This window comes from Macrobrachium rosenbergii, chromosome 18, assembly GCF_040412425.1.
Source record: "Macrobrachium rosenbergii isolate ZJJX-2024 chromosome 18, ASM4041242v1, whole genome shotgun sequence".
Lineage (NCBI taxonomy): Eukaryota > Metazoa > Arthropoda > Malacostraca > Decapoda > Palaemonidae > Macrobrachium > Macrobrachium rosenbergii.
This window is the reverse complement of record NC_089758.1, coordinates 22,278,110-22,299,582: the sequence shown is the minus strand read 5'-3', so window position 1 is coordinate 22,299,582 and position 21,473 is coordinate 22,278,110. Positions and strand designations below refer to the sequence as shown.

General features: G+C 34.2%; 1 protein-coding gene across 2 annotated transcripts in view; it reads right to left on the bottom strand.

The window, feature by feature from the left end:
• Positions 1-20,767, bottom strand: part of LOC136848187 (collagen alpha-1(XVIII) chain-like) — a 79,257-nt gene extending 58,490 nt beyond the window's left edge. The window contains exon 1 of one of the 2 annotated variants that reach the window (XM_067120494.1): positions 20,343-20,767. In XM_067120494.1, coding sequence (XP_066976595.1) covers positions 20,343-20,501 — 159 coding nt within the window. In that variant the 5' untranslated portion in view covers positions 20,502-20,767. The remainder of the gene's footprint in view (positions 1-20,342) is intronic. The other variant, XM_067120495.1, reaches the window with a different exon arrangement.
• Between the last annotated feature and the right edge of the window lie 706 nt (positions 20,768-21,473).

The following is a 21,473-nucleotide window of genomic DNA, read 5'->3' as shown; positions in this document are numbered from 1 at the left end:
TTATTGAATGTACTCACTAGCATGGTTCTGGGGGCTGGAGAATTACGGAAGGATTACGGAGATTGAATTGATTGATTGATTTATGGTTACTAAAAATGGCATCACAATATCTGGGTTATTGACGCCGACAAAAGGCAAAGAGGAAATAGGAAAATGAATGAAATTCAGGAGAGATCAGAATTTGACATAAATAGAGAGTCTATAAGCTCACTTGACCTGTCCTTCTCTTTTGATATCACTTTCGCACGAAATAAATGATGAATGATTGAATTACTTAGTATATTAAACAGTTCATACAATGTAAATGTTTATATTTACATCAGCAATGTAAAATTAAAGCAAATATGAGTGCTTTTTTCGAGGTAGATAATTTTTTGAGTAGATGAAATCTACCTCAGTAATGAAGAGGAATTTACGTAGAATTATTTGTGAGTTAATATTCGAGGACTGATAATTGAACATTATTATTATTATTATTATTATTATTATTATTATTATTATTATTATTATTATTATTATTATTATTATTATTATTACTGAGTCCAACTAACTATAGCAACATAACAATCATTATCGTTTAAAACAAAGCTGAAGACGATATGATCCTAGATTGGAATAAGTCCATAGATAGGTACATTTACAACCTCTCCATCCCCTTGGTCTAGTAAGGGAGCAAATCCCTCCCCCCTCCCCCCCAACATCCCCAGCATCCTCCTTGGGGAAGTGAAAGTGGGGATCCGGACACGAACATCCGGACGCGAGCATCCGGACACTATCTTTCTTGTTATCTTCATACATCCGGTTAAAAAGTCGTAAGGATATAAGAGTAGGTGTGATGGTAGAAAGCGGGGAGGGGAGGGGAGGGGGCTTTAGGGGGAGGGGGCGAGGGGGAGGAGGGGAAGAGGATTTTCCTCTTTCCTTTTGGATTTCAGTAAATAAAGAAATGAATAAATAAAACTAAACAAAACTACTTAAATAGATACGCAAATAGATAAATAGATATATAGATAAAAATAGATAAATAAATATGTAAATAGATAAATAAATAAAAATTTTTTGCAAAGGCTCGGGGAATCTTGGAATGAGTTCGAACGATGGTTAAGACTCACTCAAAAAATTTTAACTGAATTATCACAAAGTTCACCAGCGATGATTAGACGAAGAAGAAAAATATTAAGACTCGTCAGATATAACCAAAGACATTGCTATAAGCTAATACGGGCACAAAAGCAAGAGCGAAGTTGGAACTAAGTTACAGTACACCACATAAGCACAAGTATATTTGTTATATAATATGTATATATTTATATATATATATATATATATATATATATATATATATATATATATATATATATATATATATATATATATAAATATATTATATATATATATATATATATATATATATATATATATATATATATATATATATATATATATATATATATATATGTGTGTGTGTGTGTGTGTGTGTGTTTATATATATACATATATAAATGTATATATGTATATATAAAAATAAATAGATAGATGACAGATACATACATACATTCATATCAAAAGATCTAGATACCTGACATCAATCAGAAATTACAACAAACTTCATTTTTTAAGCAACATCTGCTATTCAAAAATGAATGGCTAATATATCGTTTATAAAAAAAATATTAATAATATTAAAAACTGAATTCCACTTTTGCAAATAAACAAAATATTTTGTAACTCACCATCAAATCCGTATTCAGTTTAACATATCAACGTGCAAACGTCAATAGAAAATGAATATCCAATAGTTAAGTATTTGCAAAATACGAATTAGAATTTTCGTGGTGTCTGAAACTTTTATAACTTTAATTTATAAAAATGCAAATATTAATGGTACTTTTAAACGCAAGAAGGAAAACTGACCGAAAATTATATAACTTGAAATTATCAAACTGCTCTTTGTTTTATCAGATAGCTCTCTAATTCATCAGATTAAAACGAAATCTTATCGATAACTGAAAAATAACTTGAAATTATCAAATTGCTCTTTGATTTATCAAGTAGCCCTCTAAATTATCAGAGTAGAAAAACATTTATTGATAACTGGAAAACAAATAGCTCCTAATCATACCAAATCAAAATGAACATCTGATTGATAACTAAAACATAATCACTTGAATTTAACAAATAGCTTTTTAGTTTTCTGTAAAAGAAAGCTATTCTGCCGGCTTTATCTGTCCGTCCGCAATTTTTCTGTCCGCATTTTCCCTGTCTGCTATCAGATCTTAAAAACTACTGAGGCTAGAGGGCTGGACTTTGTTATGTTGATCATCCACCCACCAATCATAAAACATACCAAATTGCAGCCCTCTAGCCTCAGTAGTTTTTATTTTATTTAAGGTTAAAGTTAGCCATACGCGTGCTTCTGGCAACGATATAGGCCATCACCGGGCCGTTGTTAAAGTTTCATGTTCTGCGGCTCATACAGCATTATACTTAAACCACCGAGAGGTAAATCTATTTTCGTTGGCCTTGACTATACGCTGTAGCAGCTGCACAGAAAACTCGATTGCACCGAAGAAACTTCGGAGCATTTTTTACTTGTTTAATTTATTATACTAAAACAAAAATCTCCAAAGTAGGTGGATATGAAATTAATTCAACAAATAAGAACGCTCTCCATGAAAAGCAGAAATCTAATGAATCCTTAATTTACAAAACTCGAACAAAAACAATTATATATATGACAATTGAGAATAGAATTACCTCCTTGATTGTCAATCTAATTAAAATTTGGTTAAAGAATTTCAATTTTAGTTAAGTTCTTTAATTTAATTTTATTAAATTGGTTTGTTAGTTTCGATAATATAACTATTTATGTCGTTACAGCCACCACCCTTACTGTAATTTCTTCCGGTGGACGCACACACACACACAAACATACATACACACTTATGTATATATATATGTATATATATATATATATATATATATATACATATATATATATATATATATATATATATATATATATATATATATATATATATATATATATATATATATATGTTAATGTATGTAAGTCATCATTCATCATGGCCCTCATACACGTCATCAAGATCATCATCGCTATCATCAACGTCATCAACATTATTCCTTGTCCCTCCCGCCCCTCCCACCCCGCTTCCCCCGCTAGCATAGATCCCTAATAACATCAAACTTCTCCCTCGTCATCATATCCACCACCAGGGGAGGACAGGAGGGAGTGAGGGAGGGGGAGGGGGAAGGGGGAGGGAGGGAGGGGTGAGGGAGGGAGGGAGTCAGTGGCCTTATTTCCGGCCTTGAACTTAGGACCCGCTGTGCCATTTGATTTCCCTAGACCCCTCCTGCCTGACCCCGAAGAAAAGAAGTTGAGAGAGAGAGAGAGAGAGAGAGAGAGAGAGAATAAAAAAGGAGTAAAGGAAAAATCTAAACGGAAAAGCAAAGGGGGATAAAAATGACTTCCATTTTTCCAAAAAAGTTTTTTTTTTTTTTTTTTGAATAGATGCGTCAGATTTGGATGGATGCTCCCCTTCTCTCTCTCTCTCTCTCTCTCTCTCTCTCTCTCTCTCTCTCTCTCTCTCTCTCTCTCTCTTCATCCTTTCATCATCTATTTTGATTATGCTTTCTCACATTTTTTGGGAGCTGTAAACACTTAGGATAGAGTCTTATGTACTATTCAATCTCAAAGGATTAAAAAGATCAATTGATATTAACAGAACCAAGCCCATGATTTCACAATTTGAACGCAATCTCTGATATCCCCAGGCCTAAAATTAGGCCCGTGAACCAGTTCATTTTCCATGCAGGTTCTGAATAATTTACGTTTAATACTGAAGCGAAGGAATGGCACATGTCGCGACGCAATTTGAAATTCATGTGTACAGTAGTTCCCAAGTCAGCGGGTAGAATTGCAATGGCACGTAGCTTTAGTAATTAGACGTTATTGTTTGAATGCTATTGTACTCAAGGCACTTTGCAGATCCAGCAGTACCTGTGGTTGTAGAATAATACGTAAGGTTTTGTGACTACTGAATTAACAACCACGACAATAACTGGTGTAATTGTGACTTTGCGGATTATAGTCACTGTAGTTGTACTTCTAAATACAGATACAGTAATAAGTTCATTATACTGTTGCTTCTGCTCTGTAGATGCACGGAAGACAAAAATAGATAAATAAATAAAAAATAAATAAGTAAATAGAAAAGAAAAAGATAGATAAAATAGGAAGTCAGCATGAAGACCCATGTAGCCATCCAACCTCATTTCTTATGTGAATATGATGCTTAAAAACGAAAAAAAAAAGTCAGAAACAAGACGAATAACTGAAATGACTTAATTCAAAACAGAAATATCACAACTTAAAGTACAATATCAGATAAAGCTGAATAGCTTTACTGAAATAATGGACCAAAATCTTCTTCCGGGAGCAAAAGATAAAACACACACAAAAAAAAAAAAAAACTCCACTGTCCTGTTTTGCACAAATATATCAATCAATAAACAGATTCTTTTCCACACAGCACCAAAATAAATAAAAAAAAAATAAATACAGCAAAGGTAAACCCAAATAAAAGTCACTGCCTTTTTTGCACTCAGCACAAACAAATAAAAAATAAATAAATAAAGCAAAGGCAAAAATAAAAGAAAAACTACACTGTCTTTTTTTGCAAAATACATATCAATGAAAAATAAATAAACAAATAAAAATAGAAAAAATAAACATAAAAAAAACTCCTCTGTCTTGTTTTGCAAAAATATATCAATAAAAAAATAAATATACAAATAAAACCAGTGGAAATTAAACAAAAAAACTCCACTGTCCTTTTTGCAAAAATATATCAATAAAAAATAAATAAACAAATAAAACCAGAGAAAAGTAAAAAAAAACTCCACTGTCTTTTTTGCAAAAATATATTAATAAAAAATAAATAAACAGATATGTTTTATTGATATGTTTTTTGCAAAAAATACATCAATAAAAAATAAGTAAACAAATAAAAACAGAAAAATTAAACATGAAAAACTCCACTGTCTTGTTTTGCAAAAAGCATATCAATAAAAAAATAAACAAATAAAACCAGAAAACGTAAACATAAAAAACTCCACTGTCTTCTTTTCCATCATTTTATTTTACTCCAGTTGCTACTCGGCAACAACCTGCCCTCCGGAAATACAAGTTTGAGAAGCAAAGGAAGGTTTATAAAACTTCCATCTTTATCAGGTTTTTTCTCGTTGCCGTAGCTTCTTGTTTCTTTCGCGTATTCGTATATTTTAGTTATTTCTCATTCTTTATGTCACTGCGCATATTTGACGTGTTTTGTTTTGCTAATTTGCTCATTTATCACGCACTGTATTTTTGCTAGTTTTATCGGTTATTTTTCCTCACTCTATTTCCTTGTCTTTTCATTAATGTTTTTTGTCGTGATTATTCCTCATTATCAGCCAGTTTTATCGGGCATTCCACGTCCTGTTCTCTTTTCTTTTCATTAACATTCTTGTCTTAATTATTTGTAATCACTGCAAGATCTATTACTCACATTTCAGCTAATTTTATCAGGCGTTCCCACATTCCATTTTCTTGCCGTTTCACTAATATCTTTGCTGTATTCACTTTTAATCACTGCCATTTTTTCCTTTTTTAGTGCTCAGTCATTGCCCCGTCATTTTCTATACCAATTTATTTCAAAATACTAATTTTTCTACAGCTTACTTATTGCCCCGTTGTATTTTTTTTTTATATAAATTTGCTTTTAAATCATTTTTCTGCAGCTCACTTATTGTCCCGTTATATTTTTTCATACCAATTTGCTTTAAAACATTATTTTTTATATAGCTCAATTACTGACCTGTTATACTTTTTTTTATACCGAAGTACTTTAAAAGACTCATTTCATAGCATTTATCACCGTGCTCATTGTAAATGTCCACTTACCATCCTCTATACCAGTATTCTTTAAAAATATTATTTTTTACAGCATTTTCACCGTGTTCACTTGTAAATGTCCATCTTCCTATCTCTGTATCAATTTGCTTTAAAGAGTAATTTTACAGCATCTTCACCTTGCTTATTTGTAAATGTCCATCTGCCTCTCTCTATCCCAATTTGCTTGAAAAGAATAGTTTTACAGCATTTTCACCCCGCGTCCATTTGTAAATGTCCACTTCCTCATCTCTCTGCATCCGTCAAAATGCGACGCGGATCGAACAGGACTCCTGGAAAGGAGACGTCTCCCAGCTTCCCAGAGACAAATAAAGGCCGATTCCTGGAAACAGGATGAAAGGGCTTCCAAAGGGCGGCGCATCCTTTCTCTGTTTCTTTGCCTTGTTATCTTCGTCGTGTCTCTATTATCATCATCCTTTTTCTTTGTCGTTTTGGTAGAGAAAGTCACTAACACATTAGTCATTCTCGATATGCCCGCTTTCTCCTTGTTACTTTCTCTTGCGCTCTGCTTTACTTTCCCTCCCGTATGCTTTCTTTTACATATGTTTTTTATTCATTCTCTTCTCTATATACCTTTATATTCATTCCCGTTTAACTTTCCGTCTTTATACTTCTTTTCCATATATTTCTTATTCCTTCTTTTGTCTACATACCCTTATGTCCATTTTCGACCCTTGGCAATATCAGAAATTATTCGTTTCTTGTCTTCTGAGTTCAGTCAAACTTATGTGTGTCCCTGTGTGTGTGTGTGTGCGTCTATGTGCGTGTTTTGGTGTACAATACAAACGCCCCCATGAATACTGATGGGGTGACTGATTGCCACATATCTGGCGTCACAAACACCAATGTCATTAACGCCAGTCCCATGAAGAGGAAAATCACTTACTATATTTGCATCTATGATACTTTTAAATTTCAATCTAAACATTCCCAGTGACTCTCAATAACAAACAAGTAAAAAATGCGCCGCAATCGAGTTTTCTGTACGACGTATAATGCTGTATGAAACTCTCAGCCACGGCCCATGATACTCTCATCCGCGGCCCATGAAACTTTCAGCTACAGCCCGGTGGTGGCCTGTGTTGTTGGCACCTATAGCGGTACCAGACGCACGACATGACTAACTTTAACCTTAAATCAAATTAAAACTACTGAGGCTAGAGGACTGCAATTTGGTATGTTTGATGATTGGAGGGTGAATGATCAACATACCAATTTGCAGCCCTCTAGCCTCAGTAGTTTTTAAGATCTGGGGGCGGACAGAAAAACTGCGGACGGACGGACAAATACCCATCTCAATAGTTTTCTTTTACAGAAAACTAAAAGAGTACTTCTAACTGAATGAAGTTCGTTAGAGAGGGTATTAAGCAAAAATTTAGAAAGAAAATACAATTCAAGAAAAAACTGAAAGGAAATGAATAATTAATAGGCCCAAAGAGGCGATGAAATGATCGTCTCGTTGACAAATCACCCGAAATTATGTTTAAAAGCCCACGTCAATGGCGCCTTGTAATGAGAGACGTTAATTGCCGTATTAGGAAGTTTAGTTCGTCTCTGGAGAGAGAGAGAGAGAGAGAGAGAGAGAGAGAGAGAGAGAGAGAGAGAGAGAGAGAGAGAGAGAGATTCGACACCGGACCAAGCGAGTAGGTAAAGGACGGGAACATTAATATGAGAGAGACCTGTTGTTGAGAAGATTAATTCCTAAATGTTTACAGTTCTTCATCTTTCTTTATATATATATATATATATATATATATATATATATATATATATATATATATATATATATATATTATATATTTATATATATACATACATACATATATATATATATATTTATATATATATATTTATCTATTTCTTTGAAGTTAAGGCATCTCTCTCTCTCTCTCTCTCTCTCTCTCTCTCTCTCTCTCACAGACACACAAATCACGTACCTTCAATAACTGTATTCGCTTTGATTCTCTTCATTACAAATTGAATGTCCTCTTTACCACTATATGAAATTTATCGTTCGTTTTCCTTACAACAATAACGAAATTTAATGCTTCAGTTACCTTTGAGTTATATTGCTCTCAAAAATTACATTTTTTTTCTCTAATATCACATATCATGTCTCCCGTTGTCTCTAAATTTTCTCTTTCTCTCACATACATCCTCTCTAACGTGTGTACCTTCTCTTACAAACTATATTTGCCCCAGGTTCTCTCTCTCTCTCTCTCTCTCTCTCTCTCTCTCTCTCTCTCTCTCTCTCTCTCTCTCTCTCTCTCATTTACAAGTTATATTTTCCTCCAACTGCATATTCTCTCAATGCGTCGCATCTCTCTCTCTCTCTCTCTCTCTCTCTCTCTCTCTCTCTGTATGTCTGTCTCTGTCTTTGTCTCTTTCTCTGTCTCTCTCGCTTTCAAATTATATTTTCCTCCAACTGCTTATTCTCTCACATCTGTCTCTGTCTCTCTCTCTCTCTCTCTCTCAAATTATATTTTCTCCTCTCTCTCTCTCTCTCTCTCTCTCTCTCTCTCCTCTAAAAATTACATTTTCTTCCAGCATTGCACATTCTCGCACCGGGCCACTCTCTCTCTCTCTCTCTCTCTCTCTCTCTCTCTCTCTCTCTCTCTCTCTCTCTTTTGGAAATCACATTTTCCCCCCAACTCTGCATATTCTCTGAAGACATCGCATCTCTCTCTCTCTCTCTCTCTCTCTCTCTCTCTCTCTCTCTCTCTCTCTCTCTCTTACAAGTTACATTTCCTCCAGCACTGCATAGTCTCTCAACGCAGCATCTCTCTCCCTCTCTCTCTCTCTCTCTTCCTTTTTTTTTTTTTTTGATAAGCCCGGTCTCATTTTCGGAAGACGAATGGCGCGTGAGATTGCTTCAAAGATGATTACGGCCTCTGAAACGTGTAAAAGATAATGAGGGAGACGATGAAAGATTCTCTCCCGTTTCAGTTTTTTATTTTTTTTTTATTTTTATGATTTGCTTTTGGCTTTCGCGTTTATTATACACGACGTCATCAATAAACGGTGTCGTGCGACTTTCTAGTCCGTGTATCTGAATTGCGTTATGACATTTTCCTCGCGTCCTCTGCTCGCTGCTGTGATACGTTTCAGGAAATTCGTTGGTTTATTTTTTTTTATTTTATTTTTTTTTTTTGTGGTTGCTGTTTTCAAAATCTTGTTGTTCTTAAGGAAAATAAGAAATAGAATAATGATACGAGGATAGATAGATATATAAACAGACAGACAATATAAGTTGTATAGTGTGTGTGTGTGTGTGTGTGTGTGCGTATGAGAGAGAGAGAGAGAGAGAGAGAAAATATACTGTTAAAAAGAAAATTTCATATATCGTTGGAGAGAGAGAGAGAGAGAGAGAGAGAGAGAGAGAGAAGAGAGAGTTAAAAGGAAAATGTCATTTATCATTGGTTAAAAGGAAATGTCATTTATCATTGAGAGAGAGAGAGAGAGAGAGAGAGAGAGAGAATATACTGTTAAAAAGAAAATTTCATATATCGTTGAGAGAGAGAGAGAGAGAGAGAGAGAGAGAGAGAGAGAGAGATATACGGTTAAAAGGAAAATGTCATTTATCATTGGAGAGAGAGAGAGAGAGAGAGAGAGAGAGAGAGAGAGAGAGAGAGAATGCACTTTAAAAAAGAAAATATTATTTACCATTGAGGGAGAGAGAGAGAGAGAGAGAGAGAGAGAGAGAGAGAGAGAGAGAGGAAAATATTATTCATCGCAGAACTGATAATAAATTCCTCGAGGCCCATAATAATTTGACCCGAATGAACTTGGCTATAAATGTAACAGTAAGTTACGCTTTCAAGCAATTTTTCGAAAGCAACAAGAGCGCTTTATTCCTATTTCATTTTGCTCTTTTGCGATATATCTGTAAACAATTATTTTGAATTCATTATTTAATCCCTTCTCTCTTAAAACATTTCGACTTGCTGCTTTTTGCTAATGCTTCTGCAAATTTACACTTACGTCTTCTTCCACTATCGTCAGTGATATTTTACTGTAGATGCTGAAACTATTATTATTATTATTATTATTATTATTATTATTATTATTATTATTATTATTATTATTATTATTATTATTATTAGCATAAGAAAAAACTGTTTTCAATACTTTTATTCTGTTTTATTATTATTATTATTTTATTATTATTATTATTATTTTATTATCATCATTATTACCTCAAATGATGAGGTTAGGAAAAACATTGTTTTCTGTTCACAAAATGGGAATATTTTGTTGTGAGTCGTCGTAGGCTGGTTGTTCCGATCCCAGAGTTCCACAAAAGCCTCTTCATCACTTCAACACATCTCCATTACTCGCGGGCCGCCTCTGAGCAATAGCGCGTGCTGGTATAAGGCCGATTTAACCTATACCAGCTATCAGTAGGGTATCAATATTCAATTTACTTTGAGTTCATTATTCTTCAGACGCTTCATTGTATCTTATATTAAATTTTTGTTTTGCATTTGCATTTAGGAAGCAGAACAAAAATATACAAGCGCACATTAGATAAATAAATGATTAAATAGATAAATAATTATTTATAAATACAAAAGTTAAAAAATATATCTTTATAAATAAATAAATATTTATAAATACAAAAAATTAATAAATAGATGTTTATAAGCAAATAAATATTTTTTTGAATAACTAAATAAATTGATATTTATAAAAACTGAATAAATAATAGATTGATAAATATTGATGAATAAGTATTTATTTATTTAAAGGACTTTAAGTTCATTACTCTTCAGCCACTCCTTTGTATCTCACATTATTTGTTTTTTTGTTTTAGGCTTTAGGAAGCAAAACAAAAATATACAAGAGCAAATTAGATAAATAAATAAATAAATAAATAAATATTTATAATACAAAAATTAATAATTAGATATTTATATATAATAAATAAATAAATAAATATTTTTAATGAATAACTAAATAAATTGATATTTACAAATGACTGAATAAATAAATAGATTAATAAATATTTATGAATAAGTAAATAAATATTCATAGATAAATAAACAAATATTCATAAATAAAATATAAATGAACATTTATAAATAATAAATAGATAATGACTAAAACATAACGAAAAATCTTGAAATAACTAACGTTCTTGATAAAAACGCTTCTTTTAGAAGAATTAAAATATTAGTTCCCATCTGAAGTAAACAAATAAACAGAGAAATGAAAAACAATTAATAAATCATGTCCCTTCGATTTTCCCTAAATATTCTGGAAGATCATAGATGAAGGAATTTTTTTTTAGTTTCGTTTACCTGTTAGCGCAGGAGCCTTTCTCCATAGGCCTATCGGCTGTATTGGCAAGGGCATTATGGGTTTGACATTAGTAAGCCTACTCTGGTTCGGGGAGTTATAGAGTAAAAGGATTACTCTTAAAAGCATTATATCTGTTGAAAAGTAATAATTCTAAATGTATTGCTCCATATAAAAAAAGAGAGAAGTTGCAAAATTATTTCCATTTTCAAAATGGAATTGTAATTATAAAATATTACTCTATCAAAAGAGCGTCATTTTAAAAAGATCCCTATTTGTTGAAAATGAGCACTTTTGAAGGAGTTAATCTCTGTTCAAAATGTTGTTAAATTATCATTTACTAATAATGTAATAAATATTGAAATAGTAATCATCAACAAAAAGCAGTAATTTTAAACTTATTACTCCCCAATAACATGTAGTCATTTTAAAATCATTATTCCCTATTATTGGTAGCAGCAATAATTGCGAAATTTTTTCTACACCTTGAAAAGCGGTAATTTTAAAAGTGTAACTCCCCCAGTAATGCACTATTTTTAACACTTTTACCCCCTCCTGAAAATATTTCCGCTATATTTGAATTGCTAAAGCAAGAGCATTCCAATAAAATACCAGTTTATAGCTGTTATTTTTAAAGACAGTTTACCTAAGCACAGTGCAGTAATATAGGCACAAGTAGCCAGCTTACAGAAATGATTATTTGATTGGTTTACCAAGATGGCGTTACAGTATGTAAGGTCATCGAAGTCGATTTTTGCGAAGGGTAATATAGAGAAAACTGACGTACTAAGGAAGTCAAGAGAACGATCTTATCTACGTTTCAGTTGGCCCAGCGTTCGAAATGAAGAATTAGAGTTTAGAAATTCATTTCTCATCGTAATGTGGTTCGGATCCCACAGTAAGCTGTAGGTCCCGTTGCTAGGTAACCAGTTGGTTCTTAGCCACGTACAATAAATCTAATCCTTCGGGCCAGCCCTAGGAGAGCTGTTCATCAGTTCAGTGGTCTGGTTAAACTAAGATATACTTTTTTTTTTTAGACTAATGAAAATTAAGACTGTATCTTGATGAATCTATCAGCCATGTTAAAGTCTGCGAAGTGCCTCAAAATTAACCTAAAAGGTTAATAAGAAATTTCGTTTACCAGCCCTTTCTTATAAAGGCTCAGTGCCTTCCTCCAATCAATATATCTGCCTCCAATAACTGAAGTGTTCTTCTTCACTCGAGTTCGAGAATCAGTTCAAAGATAACCGAGAAATATCGCGAAAGGTGTCCTTCAAAATCTCTCACGGGTTCCGCTGGATACTCCATTGAATTTCATGTCAATTAAATGAAGACAAAAGCAAATTCAGATTCAGGACGAACGATTTACAAAGTCAATTATATTGTAATTGGGACAACAGATTTCACCCGTATTGCAATCGAAGGAGATTGGTCATTGCGGTTAGAGTGAATCAGATACCTGTGGAATATATTATTGAATTATTACCTTGGTAAATCATTCGACAAGATGAACTTTAGAACGAAGAACAACCATAACTTGGCTCTTATTCTTTATCATGTTCTAACGTTTCGATACTCGTTCGGTTTCATTCTCAAAAGCATTAGGATAAAGACAGAATTTAAGAAACCATCCTTAGATTCAGATGGTAGTTCATTTCCCTTGCGGGTGTTGTAATTAAGTTTAACTTGACATTTTCAGTGAAGCTGTTCTAAGTATTTAAGATTCTTAATTTATATATTTATGCTGTAATTATTGCTTGAGTTACTTTGTTTCCATGCTTTGAGCAAGAAACCAGACGAATGTGGAAGCTCTGAAATGTGATAGAGAATGAGAAATATGTCGTAATAGCTAATAATGCTGAACTTTATTTTCTTATCAACAAAGACAACATTAAAGAACGTAACAAAAACTTTGTCTTGTGCCAACATATTTCGGTATATATATATATATATGCATGTGTGTGTATATATACAGTATATATATATATATGTATATATATATATATATATATATATATATATTTATATATATATATATATATATATATATATATATATATATATCATAATGAAAACTTACTCATCTTTCTTTTTGTGTGTGTCTCTCTAAGGTAAAACCTCAATATTTCTTTTAAATAACATTGTACAATGACCACCGTTTCTTGTACGCCTTATTGAAGTAGTATTGAGTTTACTTATGAAAGTATATCAAATACTATATATATTAACTCTACAGTAGACGTAGAGGAAATTACAGCTGTCACTACGAAACATATTGGAGATTTCAATCAGCATATGAAATAGTTTTGGAAGTAGGTTTTTGTGATGAAGAGACTGATAGACACGTCATAAAATGTATAATGGGAAGAGTAAGGGACGGAAAGTAACATAGGCCTATCTCTCTCTCTCTCTCTCTCTCTCTCTCTCTCTCTCTCTCTCTCTCTCTCTCTCTCTCTCTCTTTATAATTCAAGTCCATTTTATATGGTAAGGACCAGAATGAACTGATTTCATAAGTACAGTCATCGAAAATCTATTGACGAAAGGAGAGTCATTTCCATATGGGATTTTTCTGCTGAAAAACTCTTGTAGTGATAGATGACAGCCATGTGTTGAAATACCATGGGATAGGAGAGAACACACACACATACACACACACACACACACACACACACACACACACACATATATATATATATATATATATATATATATATATATATATATATATACATACATATATACACGTACGTACATACATTTGTTAAAATCAAAATGACATTTGGTGTATATATGCAAATGCACCACTGGGAAGATGAAACACTGGGTATAAATACTGACCGGTTTCTCCTTCATATCTAAGACATCTTCGAGGGGACTTGAGCCTTAAAAAACATAAAAGTGTTCTCTGATTGGCAGGTTGTCTCTTAATTCAAACTCCAGCACATATAACGTCCCTCATTTTAGCAGAATTTGCTATAAGTTTCTGAGAGTTTCTTATTTTCCCTCAGTTCTCAAGGTGCAGTAAACGAGAAAGTATGAACACAGTAAGAAAAGACTCACAAAGTCTAAAAATATTATCCACCGTAGGGAGGTAGCGCCGTCAGTGCACCGCACGCGGTGCACAGTAGGCATTACTAAAGGTTTTCTGTGGCGTTCTTTCGACCGCCAGCTGCAACCCCTTTCATTCCTTTTACTATACCTCCGTTCATATGCTCTTTCTTCCATCTTGCTTTCCACCTTCTAATAATTGTTTCCTAGTGCAGCTGCGAGGGTTTCCTCCTGTTACATCCTTGAAACCTTTTACTCTCAATTTCCCTTTCAGTGCTGAATGACCTCATAGGTCCCAGCGCTTGGCCTTTGGCCTAAATTGTATTTTCTACTCTGTTCTAAAAAAAAATGTCTGAGATGTCTAATAACAGGGGTGGTGGACTGATACAGAAATTTTATTTAAGATTTATCAGTTAGTAATCGGCGACTGCAAAATGCCAAAAGATAAAAGTTAACGATAGAAAATAAGAAGCAGGAACAGAAAGAACATGAATTATCTTTAAAACTCCACAAACCAGGACACAAGACATCGATAAGCTCTTATTTAAAAATAAGCTACCCCTGCCTAACCACCCCTCTTATTCTCAAAAAATAAATGGCGATTGCAACATGTTAAAAGATAGAGGTTAACGATGGAAAATAAGAAGCAGGAATATGATCATTCATATTTTATCTTTAAAATTCCACGAACTATGACAAAAACGTCGATAAGCTCTTATCCAGAAATAGGCTACCCCTACCAAACGGCCCATCTTATCCTCAAAAAATAAATGGTGACTGCAAAATGCTACAAGACAGAAGTTAACGGTGGAAAATAACAAGCAGGAATATGAATTATCTTTGAAATTCCGTAGACTAGAGTAAAATTATCGATAACCTCATATCCGAAAAGCAAAATCAGAACATCGATAAGCCGCAAACTTGCCCCTACACCCACCAATAAAAAAAAATTAAGATAAACTTCACCATCAAGAAGGAGGAATAACGCTTTAACACATTTTTTTCCTTGCGGCAACATCCATCGGGCTTTCCCAGACAACCAATTAAGACCCACATCCGAAATTTGGCCATGGAGAAGCCCAGCACTCACGAAGACTTTCTTCTCCTAAGTATCGACAAATAGCTGTTGCTGACACTCCATCTCTTGGCCGGAAGGAAGGAAGGAGAGAAGGAGGTCCCTTTGCGCGGGAAGAGCGCGGAATCCCGCCAAAAATTTGCTAGGTGTCGTTTACCTCGCTTGAGTTATTGGAGAGGAGGGGGACATTTCATGGCCAAATTGAGCGTCTGGGGTTTTGAAATATTTAATTTTACCGTTTTTTCCGTTTCTTTATTAATATATGAATGACTATTTTTACCATTTGTTCTTGTAATCTGGCCAAAAATTCGCTAGGTGTCGTTTACCTCGCTGAGTTATTAGAGAGGAGGGGAAAATTTTATAGCCAAATTGAGCGTCTGGGTTTTTGAAATATTTAATTTTACCGTTTTTTCCGTTTGTTTATTAATATATGAATGACTACTATTACCCTTTGTTTTTATGATCCGGCCAAAAATTTGCTATGCGGTGTTTACTTCGGTTGAGTTATTCGAGTGGAGGGGAAAATTTTATAGCCAAATTGAGCGCCTGGTATTTTGAAATACTTTTAATGTTTTTTATTTATTTATTTTTTTTTTTTGCTTATGAATAAATGAATGCCTATTATTACCTTTTATGTTTTTAGTTAGTTCATCTTTTCTTTATTTTACGAATGTGCACTTACTACCAGGTAGAATATGAAAAGTCCAAGAGTCCAATATTCCACATCATATCTCTTTTTATCCCTTATTATGTCTAATCATACTTACCGGCCGTGTTTGGATAGGGCCTTTACTGGCATAAGGCCCGCTTAATGCCGGCAAACCAACGAACAATCCAATATATATATATATATATATATATATATATATATATATATATATATATATATATATATATATATATATATATATATATATATATATATATATATATATATATATATATATATATATATATATATATATATGTGTGTGTGTGTGTGTGTGTAAAAAAGTGAGTGTGTGTATGTGTGTGTGCTTGTGTATGTGTATTGATTACTCTTCATTATCTAGAAAAAATAGATTGAAATAAATTATTGATGTATTTCTGACATCTAACTATTTCTGTGAATTTCGGTTGAAAATATTCTCAATTGCTTTAATAGACTTTCTGTTATAATCCACAGAAAAAATAGTTGTTCTTTTGAAATTAATTTTAATGAAAATTTTCAGCAATTGACAAGAACTGGTATGAGGAACGGACAGATATTTATTTTTGTGATGTAAAAACTCCGTCTTTCGTATTCAACAGCAACGAAATTTTAGTTGATCCATTAAAGTATCATTTCAGAAGACGTGCTAGTCATAAAAAAAGCCGAAAGTTAACAAGACTTTTAAAAAGACTTATATTAATATAAGGCTGATGAAAATATTATTGGCTTGAAGTTCTGAAATTGGACAAGGGTAAATGGTAAAATGTTCAAATATGACCTGTATCTAATAAAAAAAATCTCACTGTTTATTTATTATATATTAAAGTCTATATTTGCATTCAACATGGAGCAAGCACGCGCGCACGCAGATGCACGCAAACGTACGCGCATGTATACAAATCTAACAGACCTATCGGAATTAAAGTTATTATAGTGTTCTAGAAGGCAATTTTAATGTTTATTTTAGACTTGTTACATAGATAAGACAGGCGTGTCCATATTTAAATATGGTGTGTTACATCCGTAGAGTTTCAGAGGTTTCTGGCCTAACCCGTCAGCTCAACAGAGCTGATTGTAATTATTATTATTATTATTATTATTATTATTATTATTATTATTATTATTATTATTATTATTATTATTATTATTATTATTCAGAAGATGAATCCAATTCATATGGAACAAGCCCAAAGGGGCCATAGACTTGAAAATTCAAGCTACCAAAAATATGGAGAAAATAGAGAGAAGTAACGGAAGATAATGGGAAATACCGAAAGAAGAGATCACTTATTAAAAAGAAAAAAATAAATTAATAAATAAACAATTAAATAGATGATAATGTAAGTAAATTATTATCAAAATACAAGGAGATAAAATCATGACTTGGAGGACTGCTTATCCGCTATCATTTATTTACAAGAGCCTTTAACTTTTTGAACTCATATATATTCTCACAATAAATCTTTAGCAAGTTAGGGAACATAAAAATTAAAACCTGAAATATCAAAATAAATGACTGATTTCTACATATGACCTATAATCATGAAATTTGGTATGTCTTACTCAGTAAGTTGTAATTCAGAGACATACAGTGTCGCAGAATTGAAATAATTTTTTAAATTTTAATAATGTCCGATAAAACAGAACATAATTCAAGGCCAGCGCTATTTTCGTCGATATCTTGAAATCAAAATACAAAGAAACAAACATCGTCCTTTAAGACATGTCTTCATCATAAAGATGAACGAAAGGTTTTCTGCTCGTGTTAACCGAAGAAGGAAAAGATGAAGAAGAGGAGGAGGAGGAGGAGGAGGAGGAGGAGGTGGAGGAGGAGGAGGAGGAGGTAGAGGAGGAGGTGGAGGAGTAGGAGGATGAGGAAGAGTAGGAGGAGGAGGAAGTGGAGGTGGAGAACGAGGTGGAGGAGTAGGAGAGGGAGGTGGAGGTGGAGGATGAGGAGGAGATGGAGATGAATAAGGAGGAGTATGAGGACTAGGAGGAGGAGGAGGAGGAGGACTAGGAGGAGGAGGAGGAGGAGGAGGAGGAGGAGGAGGAGGAGGAGGAGGAAGAGAGAGAGAGAGGAAAAAACCCGAAGCAAATGACTGCCACACGCCATTCGTTTCTTGCTCCCAAATCCTTTTGTTATCTCTGATTATCCTCCTCCCTCCTTCCTCCTTCCTCCCTACGCTCGTGGATTTATTACGATCCGATCCGTTGTGTTCTTGGAATTCTTGCCTCCGTTTTCATTCCGTTCGTCGTTGTCGCGTTTCATACACGGACGGGATTAGTTCATATCATCGTGACGTGTCTATAACCCCTCTGGGTCACTGGAGGTCAAAGTGGAAAGTCGCTTTCAAAATAGCGCTTTTATTTATTGATTGATTTATTTAGTTTCTAACTTATTCGCCTGCATTAAATATGCTACATACTTAATTGAGAAAGTCCTTATGCAAAAATACAGTAGAGTTTATAAAATGAAACATTCTAAGAGTTGATGCACTTTGCATTCTTGGATCATCATAATAATAAAACTGGCAGAACATATTCAAAGCCAGAATAAAACAGAAATAATAAATATGCAAAATCCGACAGGATAATTATGGATTTTACGGAACCAAGCATATACATACACACACACATATACATATACATATACATAAATTTGTTGTATTAATCCTTTGCCCCATTATCAGTCATAACTAATATAAGGATTTCTTTTTATCGCGCAGCTGATGGGGAGGTAATGTAATAAGCTCAATACAGATTTTTGTCATTTCATTGTAGATTTGAAACATTTCAAGTTATAGAATTCATTAACGTGAGAGAAATTATATAGCAATGTGAGATCGGTTATGAATGCAATATGTAATTAATTTTCTTATGCAAAATCAAAACCATTCTTTTCTCGCTCTCGCTCTCTCTCTCTCTCTCTCTCTCTCTCTCTCTCTCTCTCTCTCTCTCTCTCTCTCTCTCTCTCTCTCAAGCAACCCATCGGAATAGGTGCGTGTAATTTCCTCGGATATTTTAATCGTCACCATTAACTTATAATGAATATTCCCATTCCCATTAGGGCCACGATGGAATGGGAATTAGCGTAATGCCTTGACTTCCTTCCCTAAATCACGTCCATCCTTCATTTTTCATCCTCCTCCTCCTCCTACTCGAGGATGAAGAGGCGCAATTGCCTCTCTGAGGTTCATTTATATTCATAATCTTCATTTCTTTGATTTATTCATAGCAGGCAACCCCCTGTAAGAATGGTGGTGAGAGAGAGAGAGAGAGAGAGAGAGAGAGAAAGAGAGAGAGAGAGAGAGAGGAAATACCACATAAATAATCAATATTATAATAAAAACAGAGAGAGAAAGAGTTATATAAACAGATAAAAAAAATACCTAAAGAGAGAGAGAGAGAGAGAGAGTTATAGAGAGACAGATAAAAAAGAGAGAAAGAGAGAGAGAGAGAGAGAGAGACAGTTATATGAACAGATAAAAAAAGACCTAAATAGAGAGAGAGAGAGTTATATAAACAGATAAAAAGACCTAGAGAGAGAGAGAGAGAGAGAGAGAGAGAGAGAGAGAGAGAGAGAGAGAGAGAGAATGGACGTATATGAGCAGATTGTTATTAATTATTTAAAAAATAAAGCATTATTTTATGTATGGCTCTATAATTCCTTGCTTTTACAGTTGCATGGCCATTTTGAATAATTCATTGCTTTTAAATAAATAACTATCTAATATTTCTTTAACACTTTTAGTCGTTAGAAATCTTTGCCCAAACTATTCATTCGATCTGTTTCATATCTGAGGGGACGTCAGGTCAAAATCCCCATAATATTAATTTTCTCATCGCTGATATAAGTCCATTTTTTTCTGAATTGGTCTGAATTGGCTTCTATACCTACTATCACAAGCGTTCCGAAAATATAAGTAGCCTATTTAATTATTATTTATTTTAATTCCCATAAATTATTTATTCTCATTTCTAATCATTGTTTATCCTAAGTGCTTCCGCTCGAAAATACAAGTATATAATCATTATTTCTTCTAATTTCAAATCATTATTTATTCTAATTTCTAATTATCATTTACCCTAATTGCTTCCGTTTTTTTTTTATTTCATCATCACGTATCCGTAAAGAACAGGTTGAAAGTGAGCGATGTTGATGGTTAAATTTATATGAAAAAATATGCAGAGAGAGAGAGAGAGAGAGAGAGAGAGAGAGAGAGAGACCAAGAACAAGAAGGAAAGGATAACTCACTCTGTCCTTATACGGTGGAGCAGATGGCAATTCAGCGGGAGGTTCGTCGACATACCATCCTAAACTAGATCCTACGGCTAGGATGGCCACTACAGCCAACACGAGGAAGATCACGACGCCCATTCCGATCTTCCCGTTCCTGGACACGTCGGCTGCCATTTCGATGGGAAGATGACGACACACACGTGGCGATGAGCGGTGGTTAACCTACTGTAAATGTCTCCAAAGGGCGCTGAGGCGAGCGTATCTCTTATTCCGACATGGCGAAGGCAAGACACTCTCCTAGCAAAAAACGGAACTGTTCCACTGCGGAGCGGTTAATATACTCGAGACACTTCGATATGTTCCATCGGGCACAGTATCTACAAAGGGTCGACTAAGCTAGAAGCAGTTCCGCTGGTCCCTCTGGACCTTGGAAAGCATCTAACGTCTATCGGGAAGTTGAGGTTCCCACGAGCCTTCCAGTTCTTCACGGCCGACGCTGATTGGCGGGCGCTGGACGGCGTCGGCCAATGGGAGGCCTGGCCTGATTCCCAGTGCGCCGTCTGGGTGCTGCCGCTTTTCTCCTCAATATTTTTTTTTTTTTCTTTTTACACTGCAAGCTGAATCGGTGGCGCCTAAAAGACGTGCTGTGCCCTGTTAAATTTTCTTTACTGCATGGCGGGGTCTTCTGAATAGACAGTTTCCAGTTTACACCCTTAATTAACGATACTATTTGTTTCAGTCGCTGTGATGATGTACTTCGCAGGGGAAGGAAGGCATTCCGTGTCGAACACTCTTCGTACTCTCCTCTGGAAGCGAAGTCATTCCTAAGTTTTCTGTCTTCTGGAATCGGTAACTTCAAGTTTCCAATTAGGAAATGGTAAGTTAGCTTATGAACGCGCTTGGAGATATTTTTTCCTCTCAAGCAAATTGAGGGTCGGGAAGCCTAGAAGTCTCTTTCCACAGGAAAAGAACCGCGATGCAATGATTGTCTTGACTGATCTTGCTTGCAGCGATTTGCAAGAGCCTTGATTGTTTCTTGCTTCACTCATTTTTTGCCAATGCGTCATCGAAAAACACAATAGCTGATGAATTTTGCAAGATCATTGATTTTAGTTTTCTGTCCGTCAGCACTTTTTCTGTCCGTCA